At 47.0% G+C, this 19,550-nt stretch overlaps 1 protein-coding gene across 3 annotated transcripts in view; it reads left to right on the forward strand.

The window, feature by feature from the left end:
• Positions 1-5,651: 5,651 nt before the first annotated feature.
• The window catches only part of LOC133114774 (voltage-dependent P/Q-type calcium channel subunit alpha-1A-like), a 125,461-nt gene continuing 111,562 nt past the window's right edge, over positions 5,652-19,550 (forward strand). For 2 of the 3 annotated variants that reach the window (XM_061224403.1, XM_061224402.1), the window contains exon 1: positions 5,655-5,917. In XM_061224403.1, coding sequence (XP_061080387.1) covers positions 5,655-5,917 — 263 coding nt within the window. Of the gene's footprint in view, positions 5,918-19,550 lie in introns of all 3 variants that reach the window. The other variant, XM_061224404.1, reaches the window with a different exon arrangement.

Below are 19,550 nucleotides of genomic sequence, written 5' to 3' on the forward strand. Positions count from 1 at the left end.
ACATGAACACGCACACACACAAATGCCCACACACACACGCACACACACACACACACGCGCGCGCGCACGAGGGACACTGTCACTGTTGTCAGAAACACTTTAATTAGCCACATGACAGAAATAGAAAGGGTGTTTCAGAGACCGACTGCGGAGGGCCTGTGTGAAACCGAGGAAGGCGCTGAAGGCACACACCCCTTCCACCGGATCGCCCCCCGCCGCTCCGCCCGTCCCAGCCGGTGCCCGGGCCCTCCCACCTGGGCCCGCCGGGCGGGTCTCTGACCTCAGCTGTGCAGACGGGCCCCAGGTGCAAGGGGGAGGGGGGTGACACGGGGGGGGCCCAGTGCGTCGTGTGAACGTGGTGGCAGCATGGTGGGGAAAAGGGGGTCGTGGGCAGCCCGCGCCAGAGCAGCTGTGTTCTCCTTCACACAGCGGAAACGTCCCGCTTTGTTTCACCGCCCGCTCATTACCTGGTGCCGCAGAACTTCGGAGATCCGAAAGTCCTGCTGAAAGAGCTGGAAGTCAACCGAAAATCGAAAGTGTAACATAGCAATACAGAATGAAGACTGCAAAACACTATTCATAATATGAAAAATAGCTTGAAATTATATTAAAATTAGACTGATCGCAGCGGTTGTTGTTGAAGATTAGCCGGCAAGGAAAGTAGGCCTACTGCTTCTGACATGAAAAAGGACCAGGGAAAAATGTATTGTTGTATTGTTGGATGGAAGCCAGAAGCAGGCGAATAATTTTAAATCCAGCAAAGATCACGTCACAATGATGGTACTTACTGATTTTGTTTCGTAGTACTCGCCACTGAAATCTAAGCAGTTACATAACAACTACACAAGCAGCTGTGTATTTACCCAGTAATTAACGGGTTGCAAAATAAAGTGTTACCAAAATATCCAGTGTTATGTGTAAAATAAACTCTGAGAGAGTACTTTTAACTCTAAAGGTCCGTATTGGAACATCTTTACACTGGGCGCAGTGCTCTGTACAGTTATACAGAGAGTAACCAGGGCCTTCTCACAGGGGCTGATGTACCAGGCAATCCCTGCACTTATCTTCTGTCTGATGCGTCCAGGCCAGCAATGAGGATCTCGAATCTGGGGCAGAAATTCTCAGATACCCGAGCAAGTAAACAGTTATTTCTTAGGAGTTAATCATTTCAGGGCACGAAGGACGGTTGGTGTTTACAATTATCCAATGTGACAGGGGTGCAACTAAAAGAAATACACAAAATACAATTCTGCAATATTTGAGGCGGCAAAGTGTGGCCTGAGAGCCGTGCTTCAGCACGCTGGACAGATCCAGCTGACGGGACGGATTGGGGAGGAGATGGGCGCTTCCACCTCCAACGGCGGGATTTGTTTGCATGTTGTCCTTTACGATTTCTGCTACCGAAAGTATGCAAACCGGGAAGTGAATTCACTGGCGGAATTAATAAAATCTGAAATAAAATAATTTGTACTGTAAGCGATCAGGAGCACCAACATCTGTTTTGAGTGTGGATCAAACCGACGGCATTACGTAATGTCAGAATAGTCAACCGAAGCTGTGCGACGGATTGACAAATCAGCAGTTAGAAAACGTGTAGAATAGTTGTTCAAGTAGAAAAATACGCTTAGCTATACTTTTTTAACTTTAACGGCCGGCTTATTTTTCCTGCATAATTTCAGGATGGGGAGCCTGGAACTCGGTGAAATTTTGCACTGAGCGCAGAATTAGTGGCAGCGACCTCACGCCTGAATGGGCCGCTTGCTCCGGTTTCTCGCTACTTGAGAAATGCGTCCTGGCACTTGGGTGCAGGACGCGCCTTGGGTTCAGTGACTGCAGCCGAGAGGCGCGCTGGTCCCTGCGTGCACTGCGCGCCCCCGGACGTTGTTGCTCGACGCTAAACGCATCGAACGCGGTTGACCAGATGTGTGTTGACCCAGATAGTAAGCGGCTAGGGGTAACTGAAGCCGGAATTTGCCCTGCACGGCAGAGAACCGAATAGGACACCGAGAAGGTCTCAGTTGGCCGTAATGCAATCAAACGACCAACCCGCCACAGAATAACCGCATTATACAGAAATACCTTTTCTTGTTGCTTTAATTTTGACCTGTCCTTATCCGACCTTTCATTTTTCAGTTATTAGCGTTCATATTTCTCTAATGTAACGCTTAAGATGCTTCTTCTATAATTTAACAAATTATGTCTACAGAAGGTCCTCTTGTGGATCATTACTACACTATGCTTTATATGTACCAGGACAAGAAAAAAAATATTGATTTGTCATAGCTACATCTTGATACGTATACTGTATGCGGACGTGTGTTCGTCTACTGTTTGCCAAAATAGCACAGGTATTGGTTTTTTGAAGAACGAAGTAGCTCTTTGGACTTGTTATGGTTGGAATGCTTCACCTTCGTCCGTCCTTGTTTACACGGTAACGACATTGCCGTTGCTTTACCAGAGTACATAGTCGACATAAACAGCCTCACAAATGTTGTTCATCAGCAAATGAAACTTCTGCAACTTATATTCTGAATAATTAGGTCAAGTCACCGTATATTGTGCCTTCGAGTTTGAAGGATGCCGTTCCGACCACAGATATCAAGCAGAGTTAATCGGAGGTAGGAGTAGCATATTTGAACCTGGATGGCGCAAAGGAGTAGGCCTACGTGTTCATTCGGCTTCTCCGACCCGCTGCTCAATGACTCCCGGGGGACTACAAGTAGGCTATGGAAGCAAGGCGTTGACTGGCAGTTTGTGTTATCAGATAGGAAAACACTGTTAAGGTCGTACAATCCTATTGGTTTGACGCCAACCATCCAATCACAATCGCTATTACACCATTTCCTATTGTTTATAGGCTTTTCAAATGACAGTATAGCCTAATGCATCATAACTGGGAATCCAGGTCCGAAGAACTGCGACACTTGGGCCGATCGAAGAAACGGCGATTGAAGCATTGTAGCCGCACTGCGTTCAACACCTGAAGGCGTTTCGCCCGCTGAAATAATTATTTAGCACACGGGTAAAATCCGAACGGTCGAAATGAGTTAGAGATGTATGAATGAACACACTTTTTAATTAAACATTGCACATATTAAATGCGCTATTGTTGCAGCATCTCATGCCAATAGCCTATCTCACAAGCATTCACTTGCAAGTGGTTCTGCCTCTACGGATGTGATGGTGATGTAATACACATGTCATGTAATCGGCATCATTGCTTGGTTCATAATGTGATTTGCTAGGTACCTTTTAAACCTCGAACCAAACATGACGATATACAAAGAAGGTCAAATAGCGAAAAGCAGTTAGCCAATTGTAAATGAACCCGCTAATCTACAACATTTTGTTCAAATGCAATCGCGACACCACTCAATTAATTACATTTTGTCGTAGTATATAAAGTATTTGAGAAGCCTATATAATAGGTCGGCTATGAGCGAGGCATCGGTTGGGTGTGGCTTATGGAATTGGGTGAATCCACATGGGTGTTCAATAATCACTGCAAAAATTCGATTGGTCTTCAAATTATATACAGGCTAAGTCTCTGAACGTGAAACCGGAGCTCACTGGTGTATGTTTAGCGATTCCATCCAACTGGGGAACGAGACCGGCTCCACTGCCTTCTACCCAAGCACTGTGAAGGAATAGTCTAGTTAAGATATACATTTACGTCGGACATGGACATCCTCAAACAATTAGATGTTTGTAAACCGATCATGTAAGACCTGGGAAGATTTCGTCCTTTAATTTAGAAATGTCCGTTGCTAAGAATAGTCCCTCGCTCTCCACACTGAACCCCCCACCCCCATAGCAGAGCAGCTCCCTCGAGACGCGCCTTCACGTCAGCGTGCGCAGCTGCCCTCCAGCCCAAATTTCACGTGCCTGCACTAACCGTTGAGGAGGGGGGGGATCACAGAAACTGTCCTGAGGAGAAGCTGTTGATAATTGCCTGTGTACTGACGCAATAACCAAAAACATACCAATAACAATAGCATAAAATACTGCTGCTGTAGAACTGAGGACCTCCCCCGCCACCCTGTGAGTCTGCGCAGGTATGCAGACTGTTGCGGTATATCCGAGCACATCGCCCATGCAGGGTTTAAACGCGTTATTTATGACAAATTCGTTGAAAATATGAATAAGGCGAACATAGGAGGGTAACAGGGCTGGGTTTGACGGTGCTGGCTCCTGGCGGAAGGAGAACGCCGTGAGCCCCTTGTAGGAGTTGGAAAGGCAGAACGCGGGTAAGCGAATCAGTGGGGGTGGTGTGCGTCATGTGCTGTGCTGCAAGGGCTGGCCAGAGATTTGGGGACGGCGCTCCAGCAGCGTTAAATTGATCAGATGCTCATTATAGCTGAACCTGCCAGCCGATCGGAGGCTCTCGCGCTCTCTCACTTTCCTGTTTTGTTTCACGGGCTGATTTCCAAAGCGAAGCCCCCCCTTCCCCCTCCCCCCTCCCCCAGGGGCGCCGGACTGCACTCCGCAAGGCCAGGTAAAGGGAAGCGGGCACGGCAGGACAGGACAGCGGGCTTCGCGAGCGAGGGACTCTGCGGGGCGGGGATGGTTTGCGGCACCTCTACTGCGCCTAGCCCGGTGGCGGAGAACACGAGAAGCTGTGAGAGATTCAAGTCGTTTCTGCCGTCCCCCCAGGATTAATGATGCTTCGCTCCGTGTTCGCATGTCCCCTCTTCGGATTTTATCACACCTGGAATTTTCTTCTAACGCTGGAGTGCAGATGATGATTGTGGCAATAAGGAGGTCATCTTATTTTTTTGGAGAATAAATCAGATTTACACATCCATGTACACTGATAAACATACGCCCACATCGAAAAACCGACGATTTTTAAAGCAGCAAAAAATCAAACGTAATCAACGAACATCAACAAATGTCACAGCAATTCTTACGTCGGAAAGCCTGGCTGTCTGTGTTTGTGTATAAAACAAATGTGTGGCGGCGGACGGTGGGATATAGCAGTACTGTATCAAACATTGCGGATGCTACAAAATAAATAAATAAACATTTGCCTTTTATAAATCTTAGAAAATGAGAGCCACTGGAAACACGGACAACATGCCCAGCTGAAAAAAACAAAATCGATTTTTTCCCATTTCCTTTATTTTCATTATTTGATTTATTTGATCAACGGCATCATTGTTGCAAGTTATGTAGTTACGATAACAATTATTATTTGAACCATCGAAAAGCGCAAGTGGAGCCCGATCTCGCTAATTCGTAAGAGGAATTCATTTTTGGGGACTATGAAGGTGGAACGTCTTTGGAACAGATAAATCATTTGTATTGATTTATTTTTGCAATATGTTTATGTCGTGGTTTTGTTTTTAGCATAAAAACTGACGAAGGACTGTTCTACATCAGTCGGAAGACCGACCAGCCAGCCAGCCGAGAACACGTTTCATTTTTCACACCAGTACTTTTGAATTGATAGAAATACACAGCGGTGCACTAAATGGGCGTCAGTCGTTCATTCTTTCTTTTTTTACGAAACGACTTTGCAATGACGATATAGAAGAATAAAACAGTTGTATGCTTATCAAGTCCTGAGGCAGATGGGGTGTAATGTGGTGTGGTTGTACTGAGAATTCGCCTCCTGCTCTGCTTCGTAACGACTGGCGTTTGGTGTCTGTAGAATGGCGCGGTTTGGAGACGAGGTACAGTCCAGGTATGGCGGGGGGCCCGGCCAGGGGGGCCCCGGTCGCGGCGGGAGCAGGCAGGGTGGCCCGCCGGGAGCCCAGAGGATGTACAAGCAGTCAATGGCCCAGCGAGCCAGAACCATGGCCTTGTACAACCCCATACCGGTGCGGCAGAACTGTTTCACAGTCAACCGGTCCTTGTTCATCTTCAGCGAGGACAACTTCGTGAGAAAATACGCCAAAAAGATCACCGAATGGCCATATCCTTTTGAATCCAAACGCAAAACATGCGGTTCCGGAGCCAAGGTACTGTACTGATCTGTGGCAAGCGTATATGCAGATAGCATGCTATTAATAACGGGTGTGTGTGTGTGTGGGGGGGGGGGGGCGTTGATGAATTCATTATTAGCGTCTACATATGAGGTTAAGTACAGGCAACAATAAGATAAACCAAATTCACAATTCAATATTTCACAGTTCATTATTATTATTATTATTATTATTATTATTCTTCTTCTTATTATTATTATTATATTGATGGAGATACCGATAAAAACGCAAGGGAACAGCATTGTCGCAGGCTCTATGTGTGATTTCGCTTAGTGAGGCGCGAGAGTGTGAATAAAAAACGCTCCTGGCTTTTTATCATGTAATTTAGCTCAGGCTCATTGAATTGTGGGCTCAGTAGGTTTTTTCAGAGTGGCCGGCGTAATAATAATCATTGTCATAATAGCCTAATAACAGTTTTATTATTATTATTATTATTATTATTATTATTATTATTATTATTATTATTGATATGTTGTTGGCCATTTGCCTTCTTGAAAACCTGAGCTTTTTGCTTCTCTCAATGATTATTTTTACAAGTAATTAATTTATTGCAGTTTGTGTGACTATCTGTCAATCTGTGCGTTTATGTGTGTGCGAGCGAAAAATAAAGAGAGAGATGTATGTTACACGTATGTACGGAGGAATAGCGTCGCTCTGCGCGTATACCAGCTGCTTTGTCAGGGTGGCAGTATGCCGGCGCTGCGTTACTGATTGCTGATGTCAGCATGTGCAGCTCGAGGTCCATACGTGAGATGGACAGGGGAGGGAGGAGGGGGAGGCAGGTAGCATTTTTCACCCACGGTTCTACGAGGTATAGACGCAGGCATGTACTGGGCTAGTCTCTCCTGGTTTGGACTGCATGATACGTGTGGGGAGAGGGGGGTAGGGTGGGGGTGGGGAGGGGGGTGTCTTTAAAAGACGGGAATGCTTCTTTTTTTTCTTTTCTTGCGAAAGCATAATTACCATCTGCATTATTAAACGGGTGCGTGTGCATGCACATGTGGGCTACTAGCGTATATTTATCTGTGTCCTTTGGCCATAAAGCAGTAAATCAGTATTTCATATTTTAAAGGATTGGTTGAACGGATGGGGGGGGGGGGGGGATTATTCTACTGGTGATTTATACTGAAGGCTTATCAGTGGAATGTCATACGATTTTTGAACTGTATGCTTGAATGTGTGGCTGTAATTATGAGAGGATAATACATGAGTGTGTGTTTGTGTGTGTATGTTTATGTGTACGAGTGTCTGTGTGCATGCACACACCATGCTAATCAGGCAGAGCTGAGGATGTTTGACATCAGTACACAGTCCGCTATTCCGAGCTGTTCTTTGGCTCCAGATTTCAGGAAGTGGTGTGACCCTCTCGGGTGTGTCATGTGAGGGAAGAGGGTGTGACCAGTCCCCCTAATTCAGGCCACACCCCAGAATCCGGGCCACCTTTTTTGGCCGAACATTTCCACCATCCCGTCATGAGCAGGTGTCCTGACCCCGCTGCCCTTGTGCATTCTGGGATATTTAGAGGGCGGAGGCTGTTGTGCGTCACAGACGCCGTTTCCCCCTGGCGGTCCGCCGCATCGTACGCTTCCGGGACACGTTACCGCACGTGAGCCAATCAGGCGTCACAGCCCCACCTCTGTCCCCTCACTCCCTATCGCTCTGCTGAAGGACACTGTCCTTCCCTGTCCCCTCACTCCCTATCGCTCTGCTGAAGGACACTGTCCTTCCCTGTCCCCTCACTCCCTATCGCTCTGCTGAAGGACACTGTCCTTCCCTGTCCCCTCACTCCCTATCGCTCTGCTGAAGGACACTGTCCTTCCCTGTCCCCTCACTCCCTATCGCTCTGCTGAAGGACACTGTCCTTCCCTGTCGCCTCACTCCCTATCCGTCTGCTGAAGGACACTGTCCTTCCCTGTCCCCTCACTCCCTATCGCTCTGCTGAAGGACACTGTCCTTCCCTGTCCCCTCACTCCCTATCGCTCTGCTGAAGGGCACTGTCCTTCCCTGTCCCCTCACTCCCTATCGCTCTGCTGAAGGACACTGTCCTTCCCTGTCCCCTCACTCCCTATCGCTCTGCTGAAGGACACTGTCCTTCCCTGTCCCCTCACTCCCTATCGCTCTGCTGAAGGGCACTGTCCTTCCCTGTCCCCTCACTCCCTATCGCTCTGCTGAAGGACACTGTCCTTCCCTGTCCCCTCACTCCCTATCGCTCTGCTGAAGGACACTGTCCTTCCCTGTCCCCTCACTCCCTATCGCTCTGCTGAAGGACACTGTCCTTCCCTGTCCCCTCACTCCCTATCGCTCTGCTGAAGGACACTGTCCTTCCCTGTCCCCTCACTCCCTATCGCTCTGCTGAAGGACACTGTCCTTCCCTGTCCCCTCACTCCCTATCGCTCTGCTGAAGGACACTGTCCTTCCCTGTCCGCTCACTCCCTATCGCTCTGCTGAAGGACACTGTCCTTCCCTGTCCCCTCACTCCCTATCGCTCTGCTGAAGGACACTGTCCTTCCCTGTCCCCTCACTCCCTATCGCTCTGCTGAAGGACACTGTCCTTCCCTGTCCCCTCACTCCCTATCGCTCTGCTGAAGGACACTGTCCTTCCCTGTCCCCTCACTCCCTATCGCTCTGCTGAAGGACACTGTCCTTCCCTGTCCCCTCACTCCCTATCGCTCTGCTGAAGGACACTGTCCTTCCCTGTCCCCTCACTCCCTATCGCTCTGCTGAAGGACACTGTCCTTCCCTGTCCCCTCACTCCCTATCGCTCTGCTGAAGGACACTGTCCTTCCCTGTCCCCTCACTCCTTATCGCTCTGCTGAAGGACACTGTCCTTCCCTGTCCCCTCACTCCCTATCGCTCTGCTGAAGGACACTGTCCTTCCCTGTCCCCTCACTCCCTGTCGCTCTGCTGAAGGACACTGTCCTTCCCTGTCCCCTCACTCCCTATCGCTCTGCTGAAGGACACTGTCCTTCCCTGTCCCCTCACTCCCTATCGCTCTGCTGAAGGCGACTGTCCTTCCCTGTCCCCTCACTCCCTATCGCTCTGCTGAAGGACACTGTCCTTCCCTGTCCCCTCACTCCTTATCGCTCTGCTGAAGGCGACTGTCCTTCCCTGTCCCCTCACTCCCTATCGCTCTGCTGAAGGACACTGTCCTTCCCTGTCCCCTCACTCCCTATCGCTCTGCTGAAGGACACTGTCCTTCCCTGTCCCCTCACTCCCTATCGCTCTGCTGAAGGACACTGTCCTTCCCTGTCCCCTCACTCCCTATCGCTCTGCTGAAGGACACTGTCCTTCCCTGTCCCCTCACTCCCTATCGCTCTGCTGAAGGACACTGTCCTTCCCTGTCCCCTCACTCCCTATCCGTCTGCTGAAGGACACTGTCCTTCCCTGTCCCCTCACTCCCTATCGCTCTGCTGAAGGACACTGTCCTTCCCTGTCCCCTCACTCCCTATCCGTCTGCTGAAGGACACTGTCCTTCCCTGTCCCCCATGGAGACACTCTCCTGCCAGACCCTGTGGGAGTGTATACATCCCCCCAGCCTCCTGCTGGGCCCAGTCACCTCTCCTTCCTGTCCAGATGGTCCAGACCTCACCGGTGTAGGGATGGCAGACTGTGCCTTCCGCCTGGCAGCAGTTCTAATCTTCTCCATCTCTTACCTCACTGCCTGTGTCTCCTTCAGGGTGCAGTGTGCCTCCCCTCTCTTTCTGCCTCTCTCCATTTCTCTTATTTTCCTCTTCTTTCTTCCTCATCTCTCATTTGCCCCCTTGCCCCAGAGAGCCTGTTAGCATGTCTCCTTCCATCTCTCTCTCTCTCTCTCTCTCTCTCCCCTGCTCAGCCTGATCTCTGGGTGATTGTCCAAATGGACCTGTACTCTTCCTCTTTCCCCCCTCATCATAACCAATATTGAAATACACTTTATTAACCGCTTAGTATCATGATAAAATAATCAGGATTTTTTAAAGAGTTGCCTCCAGGATGGATGTGAGCTTTACCAGAGCTTGTGCTGTAGGAACCTGTCAGGTCTATTGTCCATGACCAAAGAGCAGGGAGAGTATGCTGCTTCATATAACCACACGATTGTGTGCTGTTGGATTATTTAAGCCTTTTGCACGCAAGCATGTATACTTTCCCCCCGTGTTTTGCTACAGTTGCCTACGGTGACATTTGCCTGCTAATAAAAGGGCATTCTGATAGAGAAGGAGGATCAGATGGTGGAATATCAGCCCAAGGCTACATTTCTCCGTCATAATCTAATGGCGAGAAAATATCAATGACAGCAGACAGGCTAGAGGTGAGGCTGAGATGCAGCAAAGCGACGCGTGTTCAGATCCACACGCTCGGGCCTGGAGGTACTGCCACCGCTCCGTCGACAGATTCACCCCATGCAAGAGGGCCTCTCGTACGGTGGCCTCAGAGGGTCACAATGTCAGGGCATCACTGGGCCAATTACCGACTGGCTATCAGATAACCAAAACCTTTTTCCCCTTTTTAAGTTCAAAACTTCAAAGTGAAAGATCGTTAGAATAATGTTTTTGAGTCACGCGATCAAGTATGTACATAAATATTATTCGATCTTAAAACGCGTTAGATATTGCAGTAATATGTAATCTCTTGGTGCTATTGCAAATTATTTTGCATTTACAGTAAAATGCAACCAACAAAACAATCAGTAACAATCTACCAGAATGCTCTCATTTACGCCAAATGTTCAGTCCATGCTCTATCGAACCTTTAATCCCATCACCAAATTTCTTAGCTGAGCCATGAATGAATTAGTGCTAAGTGCTGTAGCCTCTCTGTAAGTGCTTTCTCACAGATGTTAATCTCAACAGGATATGTTTGAAGTAACACTCTCAGGGCCTGATTTACTGAGACCTTTAGCATGTGCAAAGCCTTTTAGCGCATGTTACAGCCAATGATTGGTGCACAAAAAATACCTCGCCAATCATTGGTCATGTTATTGGTTTTTCTTATGCTAAAATGCTTTGCTCATGCTACGTGTCTTAGTGTTGAATGAATTTAGGAATTGAATCCCCATATATTAATGCCTCAGCCATTTTGGTACTGGTGGATTCATTTTTGTCCTCAGATGATATGGCATGCCTTTTATGAGAAAGATTGAGAAACAAACAAGGATTGATTTTCTCCGGCTGAATCAGCAACATCTGTTTGAATAGTTAAGACCCTCAGCCTTTCTCTAATGAATACACCATAATTTGGCTTTATGTTTGTGTGCATTTCATCTGTATGAGACCTGATACAGAACTCAGGCCTTTCATCTCTGCTCAAAAGAATAACCCAGAGAAAGTGCCTGCTGGACCACATACAGCAATTATTCATGAAACATGCGTGTGATCAGATTTGACTGGACTCATTTCCACAAACGTTACAGCACTCCTCATTCCTTATCTGATTTTGTTCTTTGGTAAGATCAAAATTAGTGTGCAGTTGATTTTAACTTGCTTATATTAAATCATCTGTCTGAATTTTAGTTTAGTTAGTTAAGTTTTTATTCAATTTTCAACTTTAGTTTCGTTAAAATTTTTATTTCCTAGTCAGTTTATGATAATGTTTTTCATTCTGCGTATTGATAAATGTGATTTGTGATGATGATTAATAATGACATATGCGCACAAGCATGCAGCCAGACCCAACACTTTTTGGATTACTTGGGTCATCTTGCCTTGGCTAAAGAGTGCGTTCATCCTATGGGACTGCAGATATGTTTTGACATGTTGGATGTGTGTTCTGTGATTGATGGGTGTGTTCTGGATGTGTGTAGTGATTGATGGGTGTGTTCTGTGATTGATGGATGTATTCTGTGATTGATGGGTGTGTTCTGTGATTGATGGATGTGTTCTGTGACTGATGGGTGTGTTCTGTGATTGATAGGTGTGTTCTGTGATTGATGGGTGTGTTCTGTGATTGATGGCTATGTTATGTGATTGATGGGAGTGTTCTGTGATTGATGGGTGTGTTTTGGATGTGTGTCTAGTGATTGATGGGTGTGTTCTGGATGTGTGTCCAGTGATTGATGGGTGTGTTCTGTGATTGATGGGTGTGTTCTGGATGTGTGTTGAGTGATTGATGGGTGTGTTCTGTGATTGATGGGTGTGTTCTCTCTGTGTGTCTAGTGATTGATGGGTGTGTTCTGGATGTGTGTCCAGTGATTGATGGGTGTGTTCTGTGATTGATGGGTGTGTTCTGGATGTGTGTTGAGTGATTGATGGGTTTGTTCTGGATGTGTGTTGAGTGATTGATGGGTGTGTTCTGGCGTTGAAGGTGTGTTCTGGGTGCGCGTCCAGTGATTGATGGGTGTGTTCTGTGATTGATGGATGTGTTCTGTGACTGATGGGTGTGTTCTGTGATTGATGGGTGTGTTCTGCATATGTGTCCAGTCATTGATGGGTGTGTTCGGTGGTTGATGGGTGTGCCCTGTGGTTGATGGGTGAACAGTATTGATGCTGCTTAGGTTGACACAGGTCACAGGAATACAAGTTGTTTTCATACAGCCAAGCTTTTCTATCAGAATGTGTGTAACACTTTGTGCTTGTTGCCACAGTTGCTGCATCATTGATGCTTGACCCACTCTCACTTCTTTCAATCAGTCTACCCTCTGTGGCTCCTTTGCTCTTCTTTCTTGAGCAGTGTTTCATCTGTTGATTTTAATGACCACCAAGCTGCAGGGGTGCAAGCAGGACATACTCAATGGGGTGGCCAAGCTGGTGGCCAAAGAGGGGCAAGGGAGTTTTTGAAGGTGGCACATATTAAAATAGCAAACAGCTAACTGTCCTCTCTGGTAACGTCCGATAGGCTATGTTTTTTTCCCTTTGCACCACATGACCTTACTTCACAACATCGTTTGGAAGCCAGTACCATGAAGTGTTACAATTAATGCTCATCTCTTCCAGGAGGGAAGTTATATTTTGTAAGTTATAAGCGCCAGGCCGAAAATAGCTTACCTTAGTGCTGACAGGCATTGATACTGCAGCTAGCACAGTCAATAAAACGTGTCACACAACAGAGGCATTATGCAGACATATATTTAAGAAAGGCACAAGAAATGAAAACAGTAATGTAGCACCAACCAGACTCTGCAAAGCACACCCATGTTAAGCTATCTGAAGTATCGGGTTATGACTTGAAATCAAGGATTTCTAACATATGACTGTGTGATCCCATTATATTCTTGCTAATGGCTGGTTCCTTGGTATACAGTATTTTAACGAGACCGCTATCCATTTATCGATTTCAATAGGATATGGCAGACATAGCTAGGTAAATAGCTCGGTGTAACCTAGCTTGCTCATATCTATTTAGTGAGTCATTTAAAACATTAAAGAAAACATTAGCAAAAACATTTTCCTGACGATTTTAGTAATTAGAGGAATACTAATACATAGTATTGCAGAGCAGTGCAATGCATACAATCATGCAGATATGGTCAGGAGCTTCAGTTAATGTTCACATCAAACATCAAAATGGGGAGAAAACGTGATCTCAGTCATTTTGACCGTGGCATGATTGTTGGTGTCAGACGGGTTGGTTTGAGTATTTTCTGTAACTGATTTTCACGCACAACAGTTGAGTTTACTCAGAATGGTGTAAAATACAAAAAACATCTGGTGAGCGGCAGTTCTGTGGACAGAAACGGCTTGTTGATGAGAGAGGTACCTCGGATAGCCACTCTGTACAATTATCAGATAGCAGAAAAGCATCTCAGAATGCATAACATGTCGAACCTTGAGGTGGATAGGCTACAATAGCAGAAGAACCTGTTGGGTTCCGCTTCTGTCAGCCAAGAACAGAAAGCTGAGGCTGCAATGGGTACAGGCTCACCAAAACTGGGCAGTTGAAGACTTGAAAAATGTAGCCTCTCAATTCATGCTTACAGATGGTAGGGTCAGAATTTGACGCCAACAGCATGAATCCAACCTGCCTTGTGTCAACAGTCCAGGCTGGTGGCGGTGGTGTAATGGTGTGGGGAATGTTTTCTTGGCACACTTTGGGCCCAATAATACCAATCAATCATTGCTTGAATGCCACAGCCTATTTTAGTACTACTGTTGCTGCCCATGTGCATCCCTTCATGGCCACAATGTAACCAGCTTCTAATTGCTACTTCCAGCATGATAATGCGCCACGTCACATGTAGTCTCAAACTGGTTTCATGAACATGACAGTGAGTTCAGTGTTCTTCAGTGGCCCTCCCACTCACTGGATCTGAATACAACAGAACACCTTTGGGATGTGGTAGCATGGAACATGGAACAGAGTCTCGAAGGAACGTCTTCAACACCTTGTGGAATCCATGCCACAAAGAATTGAGGCGGTTTTGAGAGCAAATGGAGGCCCAGTATTAGTGTAGTGTTCCTAATAAAGTGCTTATTGTATGTGCCACTGTCACGCCATTTGAAAAACCGCTCGTAGTCGATCTAATAATCTCTCCGCTGCATTTGGTCATTGAAGCAAATAAATTAATAAAACTGAGATTATTGGACATTTTACGGTAGTTTTGACATGAAATCTTAAAGGTTGTGATATCACGTTATCTCTACTCAAACTTCTACCCTCATGAAGAACTTTGGTCTCCCCAGGGCGAGCTACACATGCCCCCAATGGCTTAGATCCGCCCCAGTCAAGCTGGTCATGGCCTGTAAGGGATAATAATGTGCCACAGAAAAAAACGTCACTTTCAAAGACTTCATTCAATTCTCCTTTGCATTCTGCCTTGTTTTACGCCCACGTCCAGGTTAAACGCACCCAATGCCGTACCTTCAAATACCAGAGCATAATCATAAGCACCTTCACCAACGCAGAATTAAAAAAAAGTGCCTGCCTCACATCTTTTGTTCTCCGGCAGAGTACCCCCTGCACCAGACGCAAAGTCTTTTTGCGTGTGCTGCCGTTTGGCAATGACCACCATGTCACCACTGTAGCTGTTCGCCCCTGATCACATTCGCTTTGCATTGTTATCACAGGTCTTACACAGCCGGTTATTTTTATTTAACAGAATGAATGAACGCTGTAGAAAAAAAACCCTGGAATGTTCTGCTGGGTATTGCAGGCTCTGTGCTCCCCAGTGCGTGCATATTTTCTGGTTGTTTATTCTTATACTTCCTATGGTTTTTTCCCTCATGTTAAATTAGCTAATCAAATGTGTAGACCTTCCAATCACTACTATGTCCGCGAATGCTGGTGCATTTCTTCAGGAACATGAGCTGAGCTGCGCAGTCTCTCTGCAGTCCCCCAGCTGAGCTGCGCAGTCACTCTGCAGTCCCCCAGCTGAGCTGCGCAGTCTCTCTGCAGATCCCCAGCTGAGTTGTGCAGTCTCTCTGCAGTCCCCCAGCTGAGCTGCGCAGTCACTCTGCAGTCCCCCAGCTGAGCTGCGCAGTCTCTCTGCAGACCCCCAGCTGAGCTGCGCAGTCACTCTGCAGTCCCCCAGCTGAGCTGCAGTCACTCTGCAGTCCCCCGTGCATTTAGTGTCCTCTTTTTTGAATGGCTAAATGGGACCTTCATAGCTTTAACCAGGGTAACATTTCGGGTGAGAGTCTTTCACCAGTGATTTTCATGCCATGACGAGTAACCCATTCTGAAAAATGGTCAGGCACAGTACATACATGAAAAACATTCATATGAAATGCAAGAAAGAAGTATAGTTCCCTGCATTAGGGAAGGGAAATGTGTTCAGCACACTGAATGTAAAGGATGAAATATAAATGTGAAGGATGAAAGTATTTGTATGACTTTTTCACCAAGATATGCCAACATAAGTTCATGAAAGATTTCCAGGGCAACTTCAGCAAAATAGATACATACAGTATATCCCTTTTAAACAGGATTAGGTACTCATATGCCATAAATTACGTACTTGAGGTAAAATTTGGTGCCACTCTGGTGAGTGCACTCATCCTTGGTGATGTTGTTATGATAATTACATATTTATATTGTTGTTAGCTGCATTTGTGATCCACAACACTAGTGTGTTTATTTATCAGCTGCAATGCAGCCTGTATTGGGTTTTGGGCAAAGGTGCCAAACATTTAGGTGCCATTTCATTTAAGTGGCAGTGCGAAGCCACAGGGCACTCATTTCATGAAAGTTTATGGAAAGTCCCCAGTGCAAGAAACCTAAGTGAATGGGGAGAGATGACTGATTTGGGATGAGCCTCATTCGTTCCTTAGCCCGAACAGGGAGGGAGTTTTATTCCCCTATGTGCAGTGGAAGTGCCTTTACAGCCCCAGTCTTCTCTCAACATGGCCGCCACACCGGACAGCAGAGTGTTTCTGTCACACAGCTGGCGAGGCAGTGCATCTCCTCATTCTTTGAGGCTGCGTTGTGTGTTCCTCTGGAGTCTCCAGGCTGCAGTCACACGGGCCAGCTCTAATGCAGCTGTGTGCTGTCAGACACTGCAGTCCTTTTTTATTGTGGCACTGTGTGTGTGTGTGTGTGTGTGTGTGTGAGCCCCTAGTCTGTGTATGTGTGTGTCAGAGAAATCAAGGAATGACAGGCAAAAAAGACAGGAGTAAGAGAGGAAGGGAGGCTAGAATGAGAGAGAGAGAGGGAGTGAGTGAGAGAGAGAGTGAGAGAGGGAGGGAGGATAGAATGAGAGAGAGAGAGTGAGAGGGATAGAGAGAGAGGGAGGGGGGATAGAATGAGAGAGAGAGAGAGAGAGAGAGAGATGTTGTAAGCAGTTCCAGTGTTTTTCCTTGTGTGCAGTCAGTGATCTACATTCAATCTGCAGAATGTAAATAATTCATTGGCCTTTCTCTAGCTAGATACTGTCTGCTGATAAGCCAAGTGGCTGCGGCTCGATGCTGCTGTGTGTCCCAGCTGCGGGTGATGGAAAGGGGGGGGGTTGGCGTTTTTAAGAAACTGAAGATTCTCCCGCACACAGACCCCCCCCCCCCCCCTCCCCCCCTGCTTCACTCCAGCCTCTCTCCCCCCAGCCTCTCTCCTCTCAGCCCCCTCTGTCCCTTAGATGCAGCCGAATTGAAGAGCACCTTCCGATAGGGCGCTTCTCCCCCCTCTGTCCTCTCCTTCCCTCCCCCGGCTGCGCCTGACGTCCGAAAACCTGCCGTCTGCCACGCGCGCGCCACACGGCGTCATTCCGCCGTGACGCGCTCGGCTAATCGTGCCGCCGGGCGGAGGGGCGGTGGGGCGGGGGGGGGGCGTGATGTAAATTATCCATACGCTTACAAAATCCTGCAGGGTGAGCAGAAAATCCACACGAGTCTGAGCTGATTCCACAGAGCCCTGCTGTAGGAGGCTCGGTCGGGGCTGGTGTATTGACGTGCGGGGGTGGGAAGAGACTGGGTAGTATGGGCATCTGGCTGTAGACATGGGGTATATGAACGCTCTCGCATCACACCCACGCCCCACCCCCATCCACCCCTCCTTCGCTCAGTCTCCCTCTCACAATTTCAGTTTCCATTTCACATTATTATTATTATTATTCTTTTTTGGAACAGCATATTGGACAATGAATAGTGGCAACAGCTTATTTGGATAATTTGTATAACAAAACCAATGAACAATTAAAGAAAACAATCACCATACGCGTACCAAGCTTATCCTTCCTCTGCATAGTCCCCACCTACCTCTTTCTCTCTCTCTCTCTCTCTTTCACTCCCCCTCCCTCCCTCTTTCTCCTCCTGTCTCATTCGCTCCCTCTCTCCCTCCCTCCCTCCCTCCCTCTCTTTTTTCCTCCTCGGTCTCTCTCTGCTGTCTGCTTGCGTCTTCCCTGCACACTCTGCAGAGGTAGAAGGCCTCCACACTGCCCGCCCGTGTATAAATCATTTACCGTTGAGCTCAGAGATGAGGAGAGAGTGGCTCAGAGCACATCTTGCCATTCCAATGCAGGAGGAGTTGAAGACGTAGGCTTTGGATGCTGGGAGGTGCATTCACACCATCATGACAATGTGCCCATTTAAAGCCCCTTTTCACCTGATGCAGAGGGACTGCTGGGTGGCCTGTTCTGTTAAGGCGCTGTTCTAGTGCAGGGATGGACCCACACATCTGGTGTCCAATCCGGAGCCTTTCAGCCCTGATTGGCTGGCTGCCAGCTGGGCAGCGCATGATTGGCCGCAGCGTTGCCCGGCGATGGGAGGCTTTCAATCAGCTGGGATTATGATGTCTCATTCTCTCTGTTACTGTGATTACATGTTCATTCTTGAAATTGGAAACTTGCAAATATGACGTCAATAAAATGTTGTACAGTGTAGAAGCCCAGCTGCAATGTTTCCCATTCTGTGAGTCCCTGTGAGTAGTAGGTTCTGGAACGTTCTGGGAAAGTTTCTGTGTCTTTGCCTCCCTCACCTACTGTATGCGCACATCCATTTACTGCAGAGAGTGCTACCTGGTTCCACACCCAGAGGCTTATGTGATTTTATGTGAGTCTGTCAATTAATCCATCAGTCATTCATTCATTTCAGTGTACAGCAGTGGTTCCCAAACTGACTGCTTATACTGGTTTTCCTTCCAACTGTTATTGCCACTTTTTAAACCTTTTAATACATTTTCAATTGATTTAATTATTGTATTTACTGTAAGGTCAAATCTGGGGGGTCCTAATTGCTGAGTGTCACCAGGTCCCTGAAACTCAAAGGAAAAGGAAGTGACACCAAGCACACCATTAGGTACACCAGCTTGTTAATTATGTGTAATCAGCCAAGCATGTGGCAGCAACTCAATGCATAAAAGCATGGTCATGAGGTTCAGCTTTTCATCAGAATGGGGAATGAATGATTGCTGCCAGAAGGGTTAGTTGAGTATCTCAGAAACTGCTGTTCTACAGGGGTTTTCATGCACAGCAGAGTTGACATAGAATGGTGTGAAAAACAAAAAACATCCAGTGAGTGGCATTGCTGTTGGCCAAAGCACCTTGTTAATGAGAGAGGTCAGAGGAGAATGGCTAGACTGGCATGCAAAAGAGCATCTCTGAACAAAAGGCACGTCGAGCCATGAAGCGGATAGGCTACAGCAGCAGTCTAAAAAATAAGTTGAATAAATACATTACATTAATGGCTTTTGGCAGACGCTCTTATCCAGAGTACCCAAATACCTAATAAAGTAGTCACTGAGTGTATGTTTTAGGGAAAAAAATATATAGTCAAATGTGTTTCACCAATCTGAAAAAAATGTGTTTTGTTTTCACCAACTTCCATGTCAGTCAGAGGTTTGTCAATGAATTAGGCAAGTGTCACTGGGGTACTTTGAATGATCTTTGGTCAGAAAAGCGGCATACAGTATGTGTTTTAAAAACAGTTTGCCTGCAGTCTGTGAGAAATGAGTGTGTAGTTTAGAGTTTGTGAAGATGCAGAAAAGATGCTTGGTAATCGGGATTCGCTAACTGATCACGTGTAGCATGAATGTTCATTCATGTGCAGGTGCTACTGCACGATCCGCAAACACCAGTGCAGACTGGGTGTGTCCGTCTGTATCCGTCTAAGAGAGGGAGAGGGAGAGAAAGTGGTGTGCTTTTAGGGAGCTGTGGTGTCTATCATGTCTGGGAAATGAGTCTCTCTCTATCTTGCTCTCTCCCAGTTTTTCTTGCTGGCTGTGAAT

Source organism: Conger conger, chromosome 16 (genome assembly GCF_963514075.1).
Source record: "Conger conger chromosome 16, fConCon1.1, whole genome shotgun sequence".
Lineage (NCBI taxonomy): Eukaryota > Metazoa > Chordata > Actinopteri > Anguilliformes > Congridae > Conger > Conger conger.